This window comes from Lissotriton vulgaris, chromosome 5 (assembly GCF_964263255.1).
Source record: "Lissotriton vulgaris chromosome 5, aLisVul1.2, whole genome shotgun sequence".
In the NCBI taxonomy this organism is placed as follows: domain Eukaryota; kingdom Metazoa; phylum Chordata; class Amphibia; order Caudata; family Salamandridae; genus Lissotriton; species Lissotriton vulgaris.
This window is the reverse complement of record NC_141693.1, coordinates 326,344,404-326,367,968: the sequence shown is the minus strand read 5'-3', so window position 1 is coordinate 326,367,968 and position 23,565 is coordinate 326,344,404. Positions and strand designations below refer to the sequence as shown.

The 23,565-nt window shown below is 45.0% G+C and overlaps 1 protein-coding gene across 1 annotated transcript in view; it reads left to right on the top strand.

The window, feature by feature from the left end:
- The window catches only part of OTUD3 (OTU deubiquitinase 3), a 40,087-nt gene that overhangs the window by 5,656 nt on the left and 10,866 nt on the right, over positions 1-23,565 (top strand). The window contains exon 2 of the mRNA XM_086921563.1: positions 22,706-22,854. Coding sequence (XP_086777689.1) covers positions 22,706-22,854 — 149 coding nt within the window. The remainder of the gene's footprint in view (positions 1-22,705; positions 22,855-23,565) is intronic.

The window sequence follows — 23,565 nt, the reverse complement described above, 5'->3', positions numbered from 1 at the left end:
AAATGCATCTAAACATAAAACAACATAAATAAAAAGTAAATAATTATATTTAATACATTAAAAAATTAAATGAAAGTTCAATATTTTGAAAATTATTATTATACTACATTATCAAAAAGAATAATACAAATATTTTTGGACTTTGAATAGTACTATTCAAAGTCTCCCAAAAAACTGCGGTAAAGATAACATTGGGTGCTACATTAGGGAAAGAGTTGGATAGCGTAGGGGTAAAAATTACTACTCAAACTCCAAAGGGTCCTAAAGTAGGGAAAGCGTTGGATAGCGTAGAGGTAAAATGGATACCGTAGAGGTAAAAATTACTATTCCAACTCCAGAGGGGACAACGGTAGGGAAAACATTGGATAGCATAGGGGTAAAAATTACTATTCTAACTCCAGAGAGTGCTACAGTAGGGAAAGCGTTGGATAGCGTAGAGGTAAAAATTACTATTCCAACTCCAGGGAGTGAAACAGTAAGGAAAACGTTGGATAGCGAAGAATTTAAATATAACCAACTTCTAAATAATTTTTATATTTAAAATAATGAATATTTAAATTTTTAAAGAAATTTACAAACAATTAATAATTATTAAAAGCAATTACAATTGAATAATTACCAATAAATATGAATTAATAAATATTAGTCGCCAAATAATACATATTAAAAAGTAACATATTTTTTATTAAAAAAATATTAATTATTTGACATTATTTCACAATTAAAAATTATTAAATGAAATAATTTTTCATACCAAATAATACTTTTTATTAAACGTTGATTACCAATTAATTAGAAATTTCCAATTAATAAAAATGAATTACCAATTAAAAATATGAATTGCCAATTAACAAAATTATTTATCAATTAAAAACATTACCAATTTAAAAAAATTATCAATTAAAATAATTAATTCCCAATTAATAATTATCAATAAAATAATTATCCATACCAATAAATATAAATCATTAATTAATTACAATTAAATTACTTCCCAACCAATTCCCCTATAAACCCAAAACCCGCTACAGAAATAACAAGCATTTGCAATGCAATAGGTCTCGCCCTTGTGAGAGTTTGAGCTATTGGCGTTGTAAATGACAATGCCTTTTATTTGTGTTTTAAAATCCAAAACGTAAATGACCATGCCTTTTATTTGTGTTTTAAAATCCAAAACGTAAATAAAAGGTATTGTTATTTACAATGTCAATAGCTTAAAGTCACGTAAATGAGAGACCAATTGCATTTCAAATGCTTGTTATCGTTCCAGCATTTTCTGAACCCCAAACCTTTTTTTTGAGATGCTGCAGCTTCCCTACTTCCTTTGCCCATACCTAGTGTACGTAGCTTAAGCCTGCTCTGGAGGTGCCCCCTTCACAGTTACACGCAGCAGGCACCTCTCTTTGCTGTCACGTTAGAGTGTTACAAGGGTCCTCTGCTCTCTCTTCTTTAAGGCTAATTCACTCCGTCTCCTGCTCTGATACATAATTACTTTGCTTTCCTGCCTCAGTGCCGTGACGGTCACTGTCTGAAAACCATTTAGCTCGGCGGCATGCTCTACTGTGTTCTTCAGCACTCACAGGCACGCACACTGCTCTCGTCTCGTTGGTGCAGCACTCGCATTCTATTCCATGAGCCTCACTTTCCTGGCCCTTGGCTGTTGCGCCAGCTCCTCTCTGTGACTGGGACCCCACGGGGAGCTTCTGCTGATGCGCTAATCGCATGCCGCAAAGATGCTGCTTGAAATGTTCCAACCATTGAAAAGTAAAGAGTGGTAGATTGAAGAGTCAATAGTGTTAAATGTGCAATATAGAAAGGTGGTCAATATATCAAATTGCAAAATTCAAAGCAAATTAATGAAAAATAACTGATTAGATTAAACGTCCACCCTATTTTCTTCTTCCCGCCACCTCTCCTGCCCCCAAACCATGGCCTGTGCACCCGTGCCTGTACTGCAAACTTCTCTTTTGCAAGCTCAGCTTTTTATTTTATAGATCATAACGTGCCACTTTCCCCACAGCTGCATCACTAGCGATTGCTACTGAAACAACCTAAGTAAACGTCATTGTTTGCGGCCAAAACACTTTTCACATTGTGGGCCGAGCCGAGTTCCAGCCGAAAAATCTGGGTGCCCTTACAAGACACACTCGCAGAGGATGGATTGGCCATTTATATCAGCAGGCATTTCCCGGCTGGTGGGGTGTGAGTGGGGTGGAGTCTGGGTCACTGTAGGCCAGTTTTTGGAGGCCGACGACCGGTGCCTCTGTCCACAGCTCCCCGGGGTATAGGGCAGCCGGCAAAAAAAGAAGGCGCAGTAAAGAAACAGGAAGAGAGAAAAAGACAGGAACAGAGAGAGTAAAAGACAGGAACAGAGAGAGTAAAAGACAGGAACAGAGAGTAAAAGACAGGAACAGAGAGAGTAAAAGACAGGAACAGAGAGAGTAAAAGACAGGAACAGAGAGAGTAAAAGACAGGAACAGAGAGAGTAAAAGACGGTAACAGAGAGAGAAAAAGACGGTAACAGAGAGAAAAAGACGGTAACAGAGAAAGACGGTAACAGAGAGAGAAAAAGACGGTAACGGAGAGAGAAAAAGACGGTAACGGAGAGAGAAAAAGACGGTAACAGAGAGAGAAAGATGGTAACAGAGAGAGAAAAAGACGGTAACAGAGAGAGAAAAAGACGGTAACAGAGAGAAAAAGACGGTAACCGAGAGAAAAAGACGGTAACAGAGAGAAAAAGATGGGAATAGTGAGGGAGAAAGGCAGGAGCGGAGGGAGAAAGGCAGGAGCGGAGAGAGAGAGAAAGGCAGGAGCGGAGAGAGAGAGAAAGGCAGGAGCGGAGAGAGAGAGAAAGGCAGGAGCGGAGGGAGAGAGAGAAAGGCAGGAGCGGCGAGAGAGAGAGAAAGGCAGGAGCGGAGAGAGAGAGAAAAAGGCAGGAGCGGAGAGAGAGAGAAAAAGGCAGGAGCGGAGAGAGAGAGAGAAAGGCAGGAGCGGAGAGAGAGAGAAAGGCAGGAGCGGAGGGAGAGAGAGAAAGGCAGGAGCGGAGAGAGGGAGAGAAAGGCAGGAGCGGAGAGAGAGAGAGAAAGGCAGGAGCGGAGAGAGGGAGAGAAAGGCAGGAACGGAGAGAGAAATGCAGGAACGGAGAGAGAAATGCAGGGAAAGAGACAGGAAGGCAGCGTCGCAGAGCTGTAGTGCCAAGTGTTTGAAATTCGGAAGACACTGTTGGAAAACAGACTCTTATTGTGAGTGTCCACACACGAGCGTGGCACTACAGAGCTGTAACAGGAGCAGAGAGTGAGGGCCCACGGAAATGAATTCCCACATATTTAAAAGACATGCTTGTGATCACTGCAGGAGCGCGCACCACAGAAACAAAACATACCTGATTCTGAAAATGTCTAAGGAGGAAGAGCAACGCTCTGAAAAAACACATTCCCGCATTGGACCCCAAAACTCCTGAATGTTCTAACGGAGGAAATAACACTCAACAATAACTCACTGCCATGCAGGACACACTTGAAGGCAAGGCACTCATCTTAGGCAGATATTGCCAAGACAGGTGAATAAATATGACGAATACACGGTAACCCTTCTCCCCAATGCTGAGAATATCAGACACTAACCAAACAGTCACAGTGTAATGCACTGTGCTCGTTATCCCACCTTACCAGGCTGTAACCCGCCCGAAGCCCATGTGGTGCGGCCTGAGGAACAGCAATGCATTTAATATATGGATACATTTAAAAAAAGATTGTGTGCGGGGACTCATCACAACTCAGATGGGCAAGCGTGGCATCATTATCGGCGCTCTCTTGGGAGCACCATCTGGGCTCGCTCGGTGCACCATGGGGAATAAAAATATATAAAGCTATAATCAAAGGTTCAGAAACTTTGCTGATTGTAAATGACTGCTAAATCATATACAATGCTACAGTGACACTCACTTGGTCTGACCTCCGCTGGGAAATCTCTTTTCTGGTTTTCATCCTTGTTTTTCAGTGTCGAATGTGCAAGTGGTTCGGAGATGAAGAGATATAGAACAGAGCAACAAAGCTCCTTAAAACTGCACAGAATGGAAAAAAGCCCCTCACCAAGACCTTGCATTTAACGATCCTTAGAGCGAATCATTTTTTGGTATCGGACTCTAATCTTTGTAGAAAATCAGATTTAGCTGAACAGGAATCGCTCATGCTCGGCGGAAAGACGTTAGTGTTAAGAGCGAACTCGCAACTCTCCTTCTTAGACTCCGAGGCGAGACACTGGTCTTTGTGGCATGCTTGCACTTCCAATCTTCTGCGCAGGAGCTAGCTCAGAGACTCCTTTTACTGCAGTATCTTTCTAAGAAGAGTTTCTTCGTCTTCTCTGCTTTATCGTACACATTCAATCTGTATTGAAATCAGTGTTGTGATCAAAGCAAGGTCGAAGCAAAAAAAAGATAAACAAGTTCCCGCTGGGCCGCCGCGCTGCCTGCGACGACCCGGAAGCGGTTGGGCAGCCGGCCAATCGCAGCGCGGCCCCAACCGGAAGTCCCGCCCCCATCGCGGCGCAAAGAGAAGAGACTGTTCGAGGAGCCCCGAGGGCTCCTGATCGAGTCCCGGTCCCGAGATGGGGGACCGGGTGAAGAGCGGCCGGGCGCATGAAGAAGGCGGGTCTCTCATGTGGTGAGAGTGCCCCGCAAAGCGCAACCGCCGCCCGAGAGGCACGCCGAGCACCGCCAGAACAGGTGAGTGTGTTGCGGAGGAGGAGAGGTGAGTGGGGGTGGGGTGTGCGCGTGTGTCTGTTGTAGTGTGTCTGTGCGTGCGTGTGTCTGTCTGCGCGTGTGTCTGTTAAAGGGGGGTGCGTGTGTGTGTATGCAGTGTGTGTATGTGCGCATGCGTGCGGGAGCCTTTGTGTGAATGCGAATAGCAGGCAGGGCGACGCGACGTGCGCGCTCACGAGCTGCAATCTCCAGGAGGACAGGCTCGTCACAGTCTGATGTCCACAATATTCCCAGAAAAGCGGCAACATAAGTTGTCTCGCATAGACAGCAAAAGCTTCGCTTTTGCTTTCGTCTAGGCGAGACCTAAAAACAAAAATTAATTAAAATTAATAATTAATTTAGTATATTTAAATTACTTCCCACCCTATTACCCTATAAACCCACAACCCGCTCCGGTACTAAAACATAAAATTTACTTGAAAATAACTTGATTAATATATAAAAAAAAGTACACATTTAAAACAATTAAAATACTTAACAAAAATATATTACACATACATAATAAAATACATAACAATAATACAAATCGATATTAGTTACATCGATATATATGCTATCGATATTACTAAGTTCGATATTACTTACATCGATATAATAAAAATCGATATTGCTTACCTTAGTGTCGATATTCTGTCCAACGATATTCTTGACCTTGATATTCTATACCTTTGATATTTCCAACTCGATATCTTTGTAGGTCGATATATAAAACTTGATATTTAGACTGTGCACTCCACACAGTCACATCAACCTATTGTGTGCATGAGGAGTTAGGGGTTATGTATCTAAGTGATCAGATAGCCTTGCGCTTACTGCAGAATTGGATTAGGATATGGTCACAGGAGGAGCCCAGCCTAAACTGTTTAGTTATGGGGGATTTCTTGTCGCTCGTTCATGCTTTAAAAATACCCTGGCTGTTGTATGTAAGGAACTCCTTTGTTAACATGGGGACGAAGGATCTGCTTTTTTAACCCAGAAGGCATTGGCAGAGGAGACCTCAAATGGGTAAAGAGTGATTTAGGGAGCAGGAGATGTCAAAATATAAGTTTGGACTGTTTGTTTTGTTAACTACCACTCTGGAGATGGAGCCCTATCTAACACTGAAGTGCAACAGGGATAGAGATGTCTGTTGACTCTATTCAGATTCAATATGTTGCAACTGATTTTAGCTTCACCATGTAGTTGGTAGGGGTTTAAATCCATGGACCCCTCTGGTTGCAATAACAATTCTCAGCAGGATACCTGGCATTCTATTATATTCTGTGAATATTATACAGAACCCAGGAGATCCTTCATAGTTCCGTTGTTCAAAGGAACATGCTTTAAATCAGGTCACCCAGCCCTACTGTTTCTGCAGATGATTAATTATTCCTCTCCAGATTTTGAGTAGCTTTTTTACTGTATTTTTTTTTAGTACATTTTTATATACTGTATTTATACTGCTGTTTTTCTTTTAGAATTTCAAGATACAAACTGAATAAAGAAAGGGTTGATTGACAGGACATTGAGATTTATGATTTTTTTTTTCCTTTCTTATCTTTACTGTTGAATGGTTTTCTTTGATGGTTTTTATTATAGCCTTATAGCCCGCCGTAGAGGGCTATACCGGCTATTAAAGGCCCTCTCCAGCGTTAAAGGCCCCGAGCCGAAGGCGAGGGCCTTTAACAAGGGAGAGGGACTTTAATAGCGGTATAGCCCATCTACGAAGGGCTATAAGGCTATTGGAATATTCGTCCACTAGAGGACAGAATGTTTAAAAAAAAAAAAAAAACGTTTGGAAGCGTGAGGGGATTGGAATCCCCTCAGGCTCCCTGAAGCCTTTGTTCACAGCCAGAGCTGTGAACAAAGAAACATTGGAATGTTGGAGCTCCAGGGTTATACCAGCCATTATAAGCCCAGAGCACTCCAATGGACCTCCCAACATTCCAATGTTCTAATAAGTTGTGATTTTAAAGTCATAGGGGCCTTTATTCTGTTCATCTGGTGGAAATGTCTGGTGACAACAGTAGCCAAAATATTGTCTTCTAGTTAGTGGAAGCATGTAAAGGGTGAGCTTCTTATACCAGGGATCCTTAAAACAGCCTAGCGCCTCAACTGAGATATATGCAGAAATGACTGAGAGTAAGACCTAGAAGGGCAAAGCAATTTACTTTGTGATGTCTTCAAATGTGTTATCCTTTTAGACACATCAATGTTTGGCATCAAAGTAAACCTTGTTTTTGAGGGTTTAGACTGACAAGCTTGGGAAAGAAGAAACCTGAAAGGTTCTGTGATCATTAGTAGGCTCACATTTGCTCTGGATAGATAGTAAAGTGGATTAGTTTTAAATGTACAACACTATCGAAGTTAACTAATCCCCCACCCTCCTGTCCATCAACAAAAAAGGCTTATCTTGAAGTGTAGTGTGCGTGTTGGACTTGGCCCTTTTTGCGGGGTCATCCCTAAACTTTTTGCCTTTCACCTAGCCTTTTTTCTGACATGGTGTTAGTAGTTTTAGGACTCTGGGCACTTCAGCACTGATGTCCAGTGTTAAGTGTGTGTGTGTGTGCTCTCTGTGTTAAATATGGTAAGATTGGTCTACACCTGTTTGGCATATTTAATTTAGCGGTCAGTCCCTTTATAAAGTGGTATTTCATATACCCAGGGCTGGACAATTAAATACTTCTGGTGGGCTTGCAGTGCTGATTGCGCCACCCACCAAAATAGACTTTCAAACCTATCCCAGGCCTCCTAGTGTTATTGCAGCTGTGACGTGGCACCTAACATGTGTGCCATGTCTGTGACCCCACCCCCCCCTTATTGCATGTCAGTCACCCCTAAGGTAGGCCCTAGCTAGCCCTATGAGCAAGGTGCATTGCAGGTAAAGGATAGGACATGTACCTTAAGTGTGTGACATGTCCTGGTAGTGACAAACCCCATTTTGGTTTCTCACTCCTGTGGGGCTGCCCTCCCATAGGAATGCATTGGGAGTTCCCTGATTAAGTGTTTCAGTGGAAATTCCTGATATGAGAGGTGCAGCCTGGTCAAGTTTAGTATATTTGGAATTGTCATAATAAATGCTGCGCAATGGTGTGCGCAGATCTATTATAACTATTTTAGAAATGCCACTTTCAAAATTGGCATTTCTGTGTGCTATGAGACTGCCTGCCTGATGTGAATTGCATGTCTGGCTTTTGAGTGACAGGGGCTGGGAGGTGTGTGTGGTTCCAGGAGGGGCAGGGTGAGTCGGCTCTAGGCTGAATGAGACATCTGCATTTGGAGTAGTGGGAGGAGTAATCCCCTGACCCTGAATAGATCTGTGCCTAGCCTGTACATTGCTGGCTCTGCCTCCTGTGGGGTGTCTGATCACCGAGCCCCCACCTGACAAAGGGGACGAGGAGCCTGGAGGAGGAACTGCCATGGGTTCTTGCCTCCCTGCTGGAGGACCCTGTGTGCTAGCCCCTTGGGCCCAGCTGTGCCCCTTAGACCTTTTCCTTGGATTTAACGGGACCTTTTGGCTTCTAGCGCTATACTTTGATTACCCAAGAGGAGAGGGCTGGGGCTTCGCAGCGCAGAGCTGCATCTCCTTTAGGGGGAATCCCAACGTGGGGATTCCCTCGCATTATTGCCCAGCGGAGTGTGAGCCCAACCCCTGTATGCATTTTTTCAGGGCGGGTGCCCACCCGCCTTGTGGTTCCTTTGGAGCGGGTGCCCACCCGCTTTTCTGCGATCTAAAGGAGCGAGTGCCCACCCCGCTGTCATGCTTATTTCGCGGGCGCCCACCCCGCATTGAGGATTTGCTCAACGACCGGGTGCCCACTCCGCCTGGCTGCCGAAAAATAGGAGCCGCTGAGAGAAATCACAGCAGCGACCCGGGACAGGTGACCTAGAAGAGAGAAGTCCAGCGCACCGGCACTATGGAGAGAAGGAGCTTCGTGGGCTCCTCTCCGCTGCTCCCTGCCTTTGCCCCAGTGAGAGAAATGAAGAGAGAGGCTCCAAGGAAGGCGGGACCCACCGAGGCACATTGTCGGTGCCTGGGGACCGCCCCGTGACCAGCGAAGACGGTAGAATGATCCACAGAGCCGCAGTGAGTGGTGGCTCAGTTGTAACCCTTTTGGGGGGAGCGAGGGGGCGTGTCGGGTTACAATGTCGGTGCCTGCTCTCCGTGGCCACTTTAAGGACCCCTGTGAGTGCCTGTGTGGCTTTCACAGCTGCCCCATCTGACAGTGGGCAGCTGCATCATTTGGGGGCACTTTTGGTTGTATAGAGTCCCAGAGAGGGGCTCAGGTGGCACAGTAGGGCTCAGGTGGCACAGTAGTGCCAATGCCTCCTTTTTGTTTCTCAGTTGCGCTGCTGTAGTGGGCAACTACAACTTGGGGGGCATTTGTGTTTGCTGCTGAGGCAGCCAGGGGGCCCTTTGCGAGGTCCCTCTTAGAGCCCTGACATTTCGGACAGAGGGCAGTTGAGCCCAGAGGAAGGCCAGTTGGCCTGGGGTCAGTTTAGAGTGTTGGTAGGGCGCAAGGCCCTAATGTGATACCAATGCATAATGTGTTTATGCCCAGTTTTCAGGCCTACTATGTTTGCCTAACTGGTTCAGGCAAGATGCAATGTTACCAGTCATGACTGGTTGTTTTACTGGAATGTGATCTGACATATGTCCAGTGTTTAGGCATAATGTGTTTAGGCCTAATGTGATGTTGCATGATGTATCTATCGTGATGCCTATGACATAATGTGTTTGTTTAGGATGTTCATGCATAATGTGTTTATGCTGGTGAGGCCTAATGCGTAATGTGTTTATGCTAATGAGGTGTGGGCCCAATGTGATTTATTGCCTTATGTCATGTTATGATGTTTTAGGATGGTGTCTAATGCTAATGTGATAATACTTAGGTCATTATGGTACCAGTAGTTACTGGTTGTTTTATATTTACTTACCTGTGCTGATGGTCCTGACAGTGGCTCGATTGGCCCTGTTCTGTATATAATCCCCTGTGAATATTGCCAGTGCCAGTTGGCACAATGTAAATGTGTGATTACGTTTCTAATGTGTTTATGATAATACAAAGGTATAGCTATTCTTATATAACCTTGTGTGGAGTTTCCTTTGAAGTGTGCCTAGTGTGTTGCTGCTGTGTATGTGTGTATTGCGCAAACGCTTTACACAAGTTACCAAGGGGGTGAGCAGGGCTTATCTTCAGCGTGTAACTCCCTTGCCCTGACTAGAGTGGTGGTTTCTGCCTGACTTTGGCGCAAGCCTTAGCCAACCAGAAATCTGATTTCTAACGGTGCTCATTGCAAAACTGCTCTTTTGTAAAATTTATTTTTATGCAATGGATGTGTGCCAAAACCAAGTAGCCCATGTTGCAGTGACATTCATGGATATTTTTTGTATTTGCTGAAATAATGTATTTTACTTGGTGGAAAGCAGTTTCAATAAGTTCTCGTAAGAAATGGGAATGGTAAAAATTGTTTGCAACGCAGTCTGCTATAGTGGTGTACAAGAGTGAGTTCCAGAGTGTTTCAGTGAAACTAAAGCTAGATTTTATTTGGAAAATGATGTGCGTGGTGCGCCTATAGAGCTCTGAGAGGGTTGTGACTGTTACACGGGCTGCCTGCAAAGCCCATAATTCATTTTGTCCCATGAGGGGGCACATCTCTTAAGTGCCAAAGGGTCTCCCACAGTGTGGGCTGTATCCAGGCTGTCCCTACGAGTGTCCGGAAGAGCCCGGGCCTAGTACCTTTAATCCTTCCTTTGTCTTGTAACAATGGGTAAGTGATAGACGGGTGTAAAATCACATGACTTAAAAATACACCATTTTATTGCTTCCTTGAACAACCAGTTGGATGTCGTAAAAAAAAAATGTAGCTGCCAGAAAAGCACCTTTCCTTCTCTGCTGAAGCACCTGCTTTGTCTGAGTCATGTAACTGAGGGACAAGTTCTTCGTAATCTCAATATTCCACGTTCTGTGTTTTTCTTCACATAATGTGGGAAATATGGCAGCCATTTCACCTTTATCCAAAATGGGACCAGCTGCGAAACACAAGACAACCAAAAAAGTATATTATAGAAGAGCGGTTTATTGGTGTTGCCTAGCAAGAGGGGGCAAAAACTTTAATATAGAGCAACTTATTTGACTTGACAGAGCTTGTACGTGTTAAATTTAATTCTGTTTTAAAATTAAGTCTTCATCCATTGTATGATAATTTGGACACAATTGATGCACATTTAACAAAATTTGGGATGAAAGTGACTGGAGCCGTGGTTCGAGCTCCTTGACCAGTTTGTACAATAGAGGCTACAATAAAGAACATGCAAATTGGGCCATGGTGACTGTGATGAATAGCTGAAAAAGCATCAAAAGCCGCCCCCCCCCCTTTAGCAATATTGTCTTTCAAATTACTTTAATTTCTTCATATGAAGTAGATTTATTAAGAACCTTAATTTCATTTAGAGTCAATTGTTATCAAATTTTCCCTTTATTAGGATATATTTTTTTGTGCAAAATATACTTCTACAAATAATATTTATTTTATCTTCATTTCGTAAACATTTAGTAATGACAGCCAATTTACTATTCCCACTTCCTATGTATTCATCCCCTCATAAAAATATGTAACACACATACCAAACACTCTAAATCTAAAAACCTATTTACTTACATGTTACCACTTGCTCATTCAATGTATTACATTCATATACACTCTTAAAACCAGATTATTTTCTTTTATAGTTACATGAGTATATGCAAGACGTTTTACTCATTCATTAGGTCTCGGTCTCCGTCACACTGTGTAAGCAGTGGGCGGAGTCTGAGATTTTTTGTTTTAGCTACAGTGGGGCTTGAACCCGCCCCTCTTCTCCATTGGCTGGCTTCCTAACTGGAGGCCAGCCATTGGAGGAGAGGGGCAGTCACTCTGTTCAAGCCCTGTCTTTTTGCGATTCGGGGGCGTGTTTTTTGCAGTTTTTAAACCGTGACGTCAACACACTTAACTGCTAAAAACACGCCCCCGAATCGCAAAATGACCTTGTGTTTCTCAGAGGCATTTTTGCCTCGCCTCGGAGAAACGTGGTCATGTATAGCGCTCCTCTCTTGTTTAAGTGCTTGGCCCTCTGTCTGCTTCGGTGCCGCCCTGCTCACCGATGCACCAAGCATGGACGCCGTACTGGCTGTAGGCCGCAGGTGAGTCACGCAGCTTCCAGCGTCAGCTTCAAGCGGGGCCTCCATAGAATCGACAGGAACAATATACCAGGGCGTGTGTTTGTCTATTTTATCCTCATAGGAGCGTCGAACGTTCAGCGCCCAGTGCTGAACGTTCGAAGAGCTAATGCTAGCCCGTCGGCCAGCGGTCGTGCGCAGCACTGGCAAGGTAGTGCTCGAGACGACCGTTGGCCGACAGCAGCACTTAAGGGGTTAACAATAAAATTAATCGTCAGAAATCTAGGCTAAAAACCTATTCCTTTGTTAGCCCCATCCCTTTGTGGTTACTATCAGACTAAAATCAAATTAAGATTGCTGTAGTCTACTACTTTTTGGCTCTGCTCCCGCTGGCCACGCCCTCCTCCGTCCTTGCATTCGCCATTCTCTCCCTTCGCTTTCTGTTTTCGTGGCCACGCCGACTCCATCTAAGCCGCACCCACTGGCAAAGTGGGTAGCGTTAGGACAGGCGAAGGCACCGCCCCGGCTGGCTGCTGCTGGCAGTGATGCGGCGTAAGCCCGCCCCTCCACTTCAGCTGACGTCAGAGGAAGCTGGGCCCATCGGTGGTGGTGGTGTTGTCGCCGCTGTCACAGCCAGAACAGCTGCGGTCTCTCGCTGTCCCACCCGCACCATGAAGTGGATGTTTAAGGAGGACCACTCTCTTGGTGAGACGTGAGGGTATGACGAGCCAGAGCGCGAGAGGGGGAGAGGGAGGGGAAGGCTGCTGTACTTACAGGTTTCTGGGGTCGGGGACGTGTAGGAAGTAATAGAGAAATTGTCTATCACCTGGGATGGTCGGGAGGTACGAGTGGTTGAGGATTTTGTTTTGGGTGGGCCACATTACGAATGCTTAACTTTGGCCGATATTTGGGTGTGACAGTAGACCATTGTGGTGACAGTCAGCCCGGGAGTCTGACGGATTGTCGAGTGTGGGGTTGGAGGTGGGGCTTACCGGGGTCAGATGAGAAGGTCACTGGCGCATCTGTGGGGCCGTCGGGGATTTTTGCCGGATTCTCATTGAATTAGCAGTGGGGCAGGCACTTGTTTACCAGGCCCATATGGGGAGCGGGCAAAAGGCTTATTTGAAAAAGTGCCCAGGCAGAACGGCTCTATTATGGATATTCTGATAGCCATGTGAAGAACATGATGGACACCTTGGGTTATGAAGACCCACTGGATCTGTGCTTGCTTCCCTGCCCCCTGGCTGGCTGTGCTTGCTTCCCTGCCCCCTGGCTGGCTGTGCTTGCTTCCCTGCCCCCTGGCTGGCTGTGTTTGCTTCCCTGCCCCCTGGCTGTGCTTGCTTCCCCGCCCCTGGCTGTGCTTGCTTCCCTTTGGTGCTTCCTGGGTGTAGCCTACACTACGCCATACACTAAGAGCTAGGACTAAATTATGTGGAAGGCCAAGTTTAAATGGCACCCTTGCTGTTGTGGTCTTCCATCTGAGGTAAAGCTCATGCCTCCTTAAGTAAAACAATAATTGAGAGCAGTTTATCATACGACCATGGTCTTAATATCATCTGGATTTGGTATATTGTTGGTTACTCATTCCCTGGAGTGTACGCTCCTTATAGTTTTAGACTGGGTTCTGTTTCAGAGTAACAGTTTTCCCTGGCACAATGATGCAGCTTCCATATACACATGTCCCTTTGATAAACCCTCACTTCAGAAATCACCTCGGACTTAATTACATTTTGTACTTTTTGTGCTGATTTTAATGGGTAATTTTCCCATAAATATTTATTTCTTAGGAGATGAGACTTCAAGCGACGTAGGTCAGCATTCATTTTTTTTCCAAATGCTGCACTCCAACACAAACACATTTCACTGATCATCTCCTAAATTCTGCTACTCTGTAACGCAACAGCTTAATCTTTTAATGGATTATGTTTTATATGTAGTAAAATTTTGTAGATAGTTTTGACGTGCTATGTATAATATATTTGCTAATCTGTTTCATTGATGTGCTTATATGATTGTGAACCATAATCGAATACATATGATGATTCGGTGAAAAAGGACATTTTGAGTTTGGAAAAGTGAATAAACCTTGAAGGAACAAGTGAGAAAAAGGTGTTACAAAATGAGAAGCATAAGAGAAGTCCATTTATCTTTGAATAAGCATGTAGATAATTTTGTAGAGACTGGTAAAGCTGACCATTCGGTCTTTAGTTGCAACATTAAGCATACTAAGTTCTTTTGAGAGTAGCAAACTCCTATTCTGTCCTGGCTTATTGGTTCCTTTGAGAAATTGAGGTTTGAGTGTTGAGGCACAATTGAGTTCAGTATTCCAACTGTAAACTTTACCATGCTGAATTTAAGAGAATTCATTTTTGGCTTACTAGGATGTCAAAATTCTCCACTTTTCGCCATGGTTTAAGGGCTGGACTGTTCCCATGAGGCACAGGATCAAGACTGATTTGCATGTGGCTGAGTCCAAACTGGGGTGGTGTGGTTAAGCAAAAGAATGGTGGATTAAATCTAGATCCTTGTGACTGCGGGTAAATGTTTGCATTGTTCATCATTCCGTCCATCATATGTTCCTTTTTTGCTTTTGAGTTTCCCAATGACCCAATCAAGAAAGACCGCTCTTGGAAACACTTTAAGATTTCTATTTGGGCCCGGGTAATGAAGTGTTTTAAAAAAGAAATGAGAGGAAGGTGAAAATAGAAACAGGTGACCGCTACTAACTTACCTGCCACACCGTACAGCAGACACACAAGCCGCCACTGCCAAGAGTCATCCTGCCACCGAGACCCGCGCCGCCGCTCCGGAACTACAATACCCGGCAGGCCTCGCGGCGGCGGGTTGCGTGACGCGCCTGAGAGCGCGAAGGACAGCTTAAAGCAGGGGAGAGACCAGCAGAGCGGGGGGACCGCTACTAACTTACCTGCCACGCCGTACAGCAGACACAGAAGCCACCACCGCCAAGAGTCATCCTGCCACCGAGACCCGCGCCGCCGCTCCGGGAACTACAATACCCGGCAGGCCTCGCGGCGGCGCGTTGCGTGACGCGCCTGAGAGCGCGAAGGACAGCTTAAAGCAGGGGAGAGACCGGCAGAGCGGGGGGACCGCTACTAACTTACCTGCCACACCGTACAGCAGACACAGAAGCCTCCACCGCCAAGAGTCATCCTGCCACCGAGACCCGCGCCGCCGCTCTGGGAACTACAATACCCGGCAGGCCTCGCGGCGGCGCGTTGCGTGACGCGCCTGAGAGCGTGAAGGACAGCTTAAAGCAGGGGAGAGACCGGCAGAGCGGGGGGACCGCTACTAACTTACCTGCCACGCCGTACAGCAGACACAGAAGCCGCCACCGCCAAGAGTCATCCTGCCACCGAGACCCACACCGCCGCTCCGGGAACTACAATACCCGGCTGGCCTCGCGGCGGCGCGTTGCGTGACGCCCCTGAGAGCGCGAAGGACAGCTTAAAGCAGGGGAGAGACCGGCAGAGCGGGGGGACCGCTACTAACTTACCTGCCACGCCGTACAGCAGACACAGAAGCCGCCACCGCCAAGAGTCATCCTGCCACCGAGACCCACACCACCGCTCCGGGAACTACAATACCCGGCAGGCCTCGCGGCGGCGCGTTGCGTGACGCCCCTGAGAGCGCGAAGGACAGCTTAAATCAGGGGAGAGACCCGCGTCGCGGGACGCGAGCGGGACGCCAGGGGCTAAGCCCGGGCAAAGGGCGGGCCCTCTACGGCACGAGTAGGCCAGGCTAGGCCACCCCCCTTAAAGTTACTTCATTGTGCATCAGGGATTTACCTGCATGACAGCCTATTGTGAGTAGTGGTGTTTCAGACGCTGGTTGACCGCCTCCTGAGCCCTAGTTATCCAGACGGGGGTCGGTAAGCAGCCTATATAGCTTCTATTGAATCGCCCAGGAGCCCGGGATAAGGAGGGGGCCCACGTGGAAACGCCAATAACAGACAAACACTCTGACGATTTTGGAAAGGAGTCAGCTGGATATCTGCACAAGTTTTGAAGTAAGACTTTTGTTTTAACCTTGGGAATTAAACCTTGTTGTTTTATCGAGTTGCGGGCGTAAGACTATCACACACCCTTGCATAATTATGCGTAAAAGAAATCATCACATGGCATCCGAAACACCAAAGAACACCATGGAAAACTACCTTGTTCAAGTGGTTAGTAAAATAAACAGCGAACGCAGACAATCGTTAGGTCTGTCCCAATCACCTATCCTTCCTCACATGAGCCCACCCACCTCCTCGCAAATAAATGAGTCTCGGTTATTAGACTCCAACAACGATCCCCATGCACCAGTTTCCCCAGTAATTGTCAACATCGATGTTAGCACAGTGAATGTGGGGGACATTGAACAACATGTGGATAATGACTCAGATGCACAGGTTGCCATTGAGGTTGAAGGAAATGATGAAAAAGGACGTGGAGGACGATCCACCGGCTAAACAGACCTCAAGGGCAGTTAGAGCCTGTCGCAGATTGCAAAGCAAACGTGGGGGGGCACGTTCTGGAAAAAATAAGGTAACATCACCACCAAAGTTAAAAAGTACCCGCCAGAATAACGAGGAAAACAATCCGAGGGACATATTGGACGAGGACTTAATGTCTAAAATAGCGGAGCTGTTAGAAATAAAAATTCAGACAATCATTAAGCCACTTATCAGTAAGATTGACAAACTTTCTGCAGAGATAAAGAAACTTGGAAGCACACAAAATGTCTTAGCAGATGCAATAGGCAATGCCTTAAGTAATGTTAATAAAGGCCGTGATTCCCCAAAGAAAGATAATGAACCGAGGGTAACATCAGATGCTACCCCTCCAGGAGTAATTCCTTCAGAATGCCCACAAACTTCTGGCCATATTACTAACAACTTGCCATTAGAAGCCCCAACTGTCCGATTAACTGATCCACCACATGCTACAGTGCCCTCTAGTTTTGAAGAAAACCAAACACAATTTGTAGTTGAAGCAGCACCGCTGGTGCTAGTGCTAGCCAACACGCCAACCCTATTACCGGACCAAACTGAGTCAGCCTCATCACTAAAAAGCAAGGCACTATACTGGCTCTCAAATAATATGCGGATAGCACAGGGGGGCGAACAGTGGCTGGCTGATTAAATTAAAACGGCAAGGAGGGTTGGTTGGATAGGAAACAAGCAAAAAAAATGGAAGGGCGACTGTGTGATACTAAACTTTTCGACCCCAGCTGCTCTTCCTGATATTTTGTTAAATATCCTTCCACCACAAAAAAGAAGTAGCTCTATAATCCCTCTCACATTAGAATTTTTCTATAATGAATCACAAAAGGCCAACAATCAAAAACCCCGGAAGCCAGCTTGGTCAATGAGAGATAATGGTTGGGGAGGGGGACTACCAGCTTTTGACACAAATTACGCTCCCCAAAACAGGGCAGGTCCATGGCTACTAAACCAACACAATACTTTTCACAACACTACCTCAGGGCAAAACTGGAACCAAATGGGCAGACGAGGGCCTGGCATAATAGCCAATAACTGTGGGCCTATAGGAAATGTTAAATATAAAGGAGGATGGCCAGGCATGCAGCAGAATGTATTGTATCCTAATACCCCAGCACCTATAGGCAATGTTGACTTTAATGGAGGATGGCTGGGGTCTCACCAGAACCCACCCTTTCCCATTACCCATGCACCTAGATGGAATGCCCCTATAAATGGTTGGGGCTTTGGGGCCCCATCCTACAACTGGGGAGTCAGCACCTCAAATAGGTTTGAAGCCTTAGCTGGCTTAGCTGACTGCGACTGACTTGAGGGAAGGGCCTTGACAACGCCATGTAGTACAAACCACACATATGCTAGGTTGCATCTTGAAGTCGAACCAAAGCAGAATGCACCTATTAAAATCTCGCAACAGCCATTACATTCTGTTGACACAATGGCACAACAACTGCATTTAGATACATCTAGGGTAACCGCACCATGTCAGGTAGTAGAAACACTAGGTGCTTTAGGAAGTACAAAAATCATCTGCTGGAACATTGCGGGTCTGAAAACAAATCTTTCAGATCCGTCTTGGCATGATTATCTGGCTAGTGGGGATCTAATCATGTTCCAGGAGACCTGGGGGCTTGAAAACTACTTCAAGGTTGACTATAGATCTTTTTTCATACCCGCAGTAAATACAAATGGGGGGAGACCCTCTGGCGGACTAACAATCTGGGTGAAAATCATAGGAGGCCTGTCCTTTAAGCAAATTGATACAAATAATCCCGACATCTTACTACTTGAGATAAAAAACACCAAGGGTTGTAGCATTTATGTGATCAATATCTATAGTAGACCACATCGATCATGTAAAGAATCAACAGTTGTAACCCACCTGAGTAATCTTGTGGCGGGATTTGATCAAAATGCACAAATGATTATAGGCGGTGATCTCAACAGAGGTTTTGAACCCATAATAGGTCTAGAAGACATCTATAAGGATGAGGACAGTGCCAACAATATTCCCTTAGTAGATACGAATTACAAAGCACCTTGCTCAGTGAGCGCCATACAATTACTGAATTTGACATTAGAATCCGGCCTACGCGCATGCAACGGGCGGTTGCCATCAGACTGCCCCAGTAGACCAACGTTTACCAGAGGGGCACACTCCAGCCACCTAGATTATCTACTAGTTTCCCTGAACTTGTGGCCTATGACCATCGACCTAATGGTGGATGATCGTACGGAAAGCGACCATTATCCTCTGATCTTATCTGTCCAAACTCAGATTTTTAAACCCTTGACAAAAGTGCTAATAGCACAATGTCCTTGCCACAGGATCCCCTAGTGGCAAACAACCGTAGATCCCTGAAATGGCCAGTGGTATTAGACAACTCTAAAATCATTAGTCAAATCTATAATGTATTTGTGAGGCATATGTCTTCTCTCTTAGGTAACAGTACTGTCATCCAAAATCCTAGTCTGATAGAATCCCATGAACACTTAATTAACCAACTTGGCGGGATCCTGACCAGGGCGGTAAAAAGACCACATAACGCCCAAAAGAGTAAACAAACTGGGATCACCTGGTATAACCAGGATTGCCGGAAAGCCAAGACAGACCTAATTACAGCGGTCAGGGGGGGTTCAATGGATATTGTGAGAACTAAGAGAGCCCAGTATAAAAGAATTTTATTAAAGTCCAAGAAAGAGTGGGACGAAAGGGTTTGGTCCGATCTGCTGGACGCATGTAAGTGCAAAGATCAGACCTCCTTCTGGAGCCTCATTGCTAGAGGCACCAGGGGGGTGACAGAATGTAAAGACAAATTTTTAGAGGAAAAAACATGGGTCGAGCACTTTACTTTGTTATATTCCTGTACAAGTTCAGGTGAGAGTGGAGGTTGGGATAGTTTGCAGGCCCCTCTGGCAGCGCATGATGCACCCCTTGTTTTTTCTCTAACAGAAACTATTTCAGCAATTAAGGCAGTCAAGTCAGGGAAAGCACCAGGCCCTGACAGAATACCAGGTGATCTTTGGAAACACAAACTACATCTGGGCTCCTTATATCAATTTATTATCCAATGAAATTGCTCAAGGAGCTCCTATTCCGGAAACCTGGAAGGGGGCAGAGATTGTTACTCTGTTCAAGAAGGGTGATAGGTCAAATCCCTCGCACTACCGGCCTATCAGCCTTATTGACGTGTTGCAAAAAATTTTTGCACGACAGGTTCTTGGTCGGCTCACCTCTTGGATCGAAGAGCACTCTATTTACACAAAATATCAGGCAGGTTTTAGATGCAAGATAAGCACTGTAGGCCAGGTTTTTAGATTTTTATGTTTAGTCTGGAAATATACCATTATAAGGAGTTCCCATATATACGTGGCCTTTGTTGATTTGAAGGCAGCTTTTGATATGGTTCCTAGGGCAGCCCTATGGAAGACATTAAACAGAATGGGTGTCCCTGGAAATATCCTTCAAATTTTAACCAGACTCCACGAGAATAATTACGCACGAGTCAGATGGGGACCGAATGGAGAAGTCACCGAGAAAATAAAAATAGCAAAAGGGGTAAGGCAAGGGTGCGTAATGGCACCTACCTTATTCTCTTTATACGTCATTGACATCCCCGACACTCTTTTGGGCTGCGAGCATGACTCTCCCAAATTGAGCGGGCAAGCCGTTCCGGCATTACTATTCGCAGACGACACAATTGTAATCTCTCAGACACCTAGGGGGCTCCAATCTTTTAAACACATTTAGTTTGTATTGCCATGACAAGGAATTAGAAATTAACTCCTCAAAAACAAAAGTTATGACAATCAACCCCCATAAAGGTTTTAATAAGGTTTTTAAGATAAACAATGAACCTATTGAAGTTCCCAATTTTAAATACCTGGGTATTATTTTAGACAGTGATGTCACATGGAAAACACAATTGGAGAATTCAAAACTTAGGTTAACCCAAAACCAGGTACCGATCTTAAAGAAGCACAAGAATAGCCACTTCAAAGCAGTCTCACCAGCCATTGAATTATTTAAATATAAAGTGCAATCATCTTCACTTTATGGTGCGGACCTTTGGGCCTATGCTTTAAAGGATACCTTCCGAGTGAGGGAAAATTCCTTCATTAGGCAACTTCTAGGGATACCTGGGTCAACACCACTGACACCCGTATTATGGGACCTTAATTTTAGGCGTACTGATGATTATGCTTCTCTTCGTCCGCTACTCTATTGGGTCCGTTTATGGTCCACTGAAGAGCTGGCTGATTATAGAGAAGCATTGCAAGAGATATTGGCTATAAAGAATACCACGCGCTTGCCATGGCTAGAGTAGGTCAAAAAATGGCTTGAAAAACTAGGGTTAAGTGACTTTTGGTTTGACCCTGATTCTCTCACAAACAGCTCAAAAAACATCTTGAAGCAAAGGTACTGGGACTATATTAGAGATTCAGTGCTTTCAAATCCCAGAACAGGGACTCTAACTTCGATTTTTTTTTTAAAATTAAAATGAATATGCAACTAGAGCCCCTCATGGATGAAATTCACCCTCCATTGGCTAAAAGCCTATACTTAAAGTTCCGGTATAGCATTTTGCTATTAAAAGAAAGAACAACTAGCTGGAACTGTAATAAGGGGTTGACCGGGGCCGCTGGCTCTAACATATGCGAGTTCTGTGAGATGGGGATGAAAGAGGATGAGTCTCATGTTCTATTCATATGCCCAGCATACCTTAAAGCTAGGAAAAAATGGCTTAAGCCAATCTGCTATAGGCTAGGCCTTAGACAAATTAAGGTTGGACTCAGAATATTCAAAGGAGATACTGCACAACCGATTGTGTTTAGCCTAAGTCGCTTTCTCCTATGTGTAGCCTTGATCAGGAGGAAGAAAAATCAAAAAACCTAAATGTAATGGGCTACTTAACCATGTTATTGACTCCTTTACTAGTTAATATAGTGCTGCCTGTTTTATTGCTATGGTGTATACCACTTTTTTTAACAAAAACAGATGTCTAATTTATTATTTTACTATTATGTATATCTATTCAGTGTTCTCTATAGAAGAGGGACCGACCAGGATCTAGCCAACCCCAATGTAGATGGTTTTTTGCGTATTTTGTACAAATGAGATGTGGTGATATTTTTACCCACTGCTGCTATTTGCTATGTATTATAATATGATGTGTTATGATTTTAATATATTGTATCTTACAAGGTTTTTTAAACCGAATAAAGATTGAAATGAAATGAAACGGGTGGAGCTAGAGAAATTGCAACTTCCAAGAGGAACAATGAATGTCTGGAAACACTACACCATTCAGATCACAACAATGAGGTTAAAGGTCAAGAACTGAAGAGAAATCCTGATTCCCAAAACATTGGGATTTTGTGATTCACTTAAGTTACAGCAAGTCACATTATTAATGTTACTTCACCAACAGACCCACAGGATGAAACATTAACTGTCAAACCATTGGCTTATTTATATGTTGCTCACAACGCAGCAAAATGAGTGTGCTGTGTCGTTAGGCCACAGATTTTAAAAGATGCAATTGCCTTGGATGGAATTGCCTAGCATGTGGGAAGTATGGTGAATCCACATGATTTTGAAACAATTAAGCTTACCGAAGTGACCGCATGGATGCTAGGGGGAAGTTTGTCAGTGGAAAGTCTGTTTGCAGTGGTTAACAAGAATGTCTAGTTTGGGTGGCAAAGTTCCTTGACGACGTTGGTTGATGGGCTTGGTCATGTTTGGTTCATCTAAGAAAAGCTGGTGGCATTAACCATTGTGCCACCCTGGGGGTTGTGACTAATCTGCACTTATGATGGATGGAGGTGGCAAGCAGCTGTGATGGATAGTGTGGAGAAGTGTGGCTCAGGGGTTAGAGGCGGCAGACCCGGAAGCTGAGATCGGCCCTGGACCAGGGTTCAATTCCCCGCCCCGACGGGGGTTGGGCTCAATAATTCCACGGACTCGATAATTCTCACTCCGGTGCCTACTCGACTCACGGGTTCACACTCTGCGACTCTGGGCAATAGCTTGCTTAATCTCCACAACGGCCCCTCGCGGCGGGATGCCTGGCTTTCACCTTGTGGATACCCTGCCGGGGTATCTCACAGGGGAATACCAGGACGGGTTCCCTAAGCAAGCGCATAGATGCCTGCGATGTGGGCGATTTGCGCTATATAAATACATTTACATTTACATTTACATTTACATATAGGGTAGAAGTGGATTCCTTTTTCGTTTGGAGAATTGGCTGCTCTGGGCTGTATTATTACTCTGATTTTAATTAATCCTTTTTTCCTCTGCAGGAACTGCCTATTCAGGGCACTTGGTGACCAGCTGGAGGGCCACTCCCGCAATCATTTGAAGCACCGCCAGGAGACTGTGGACTATATGATCAAGCATCGACAGGATTTTGAGCCTTTTGTGGAAGATGATGTGCCTTTTGATAGACATGGTGGGTGTGTCTCCTGCACCGGTAGAAGCTGTAAGCTTTAGACCAGGAAAGATATGGACTAATGTGGCAGTTACATCTTGTTTCGTGTAAGGGAAGGGTATTTTTTGTGAAATAAAAAATGGGATCCTGGGTGAGGTGTATTCCCTTGTTGCCAGAGTGGAAGGGCTGGGTGAGAGTCCATGTGAACTTGGGGCACTTGTCTAGAGGTATGTTAGAGCCTTGTGACTGTAAAGATGTAAATGGGCTGAGGATGGGTGGTGTAGACCTGTGAAAGGAAGTGTGTTGTGGTTGGAGAGAAGATTAGTTTTTGTGAGTACATTGGCGGAAACAGAATGAAGCCTTGTTTGTGATAGCATGACGTGTGAGGGGATTTTGCGCTCTTTTGTTTGGAAAGGCATGCTCGGGTGAGATACGTGATGGCGCCTTGTGACTAAGTGCATGGGGTAGTAAAGAAGACAGACTGAGTCACAGGGAAAAACCTGTTTTTCTTTTGTCAAGAAAATCCTGTACCAATGAAGTGTTATAAAAAAGGAAGCTAATTCTAGTGATTAATGAAGGAATGCAGGCGGGAAGATAGAGCTTTGTGATTGTAGAAGCATATTTGGGTGGGAAAAGAGACCTAAACGAGTGGTACCCACCCTGACTGGGCGAGTAGGTCCTTGGGACAGGGAAAAAGCACAAAGGAGGAGAGGTTTTCTGATGGTGCAAGCA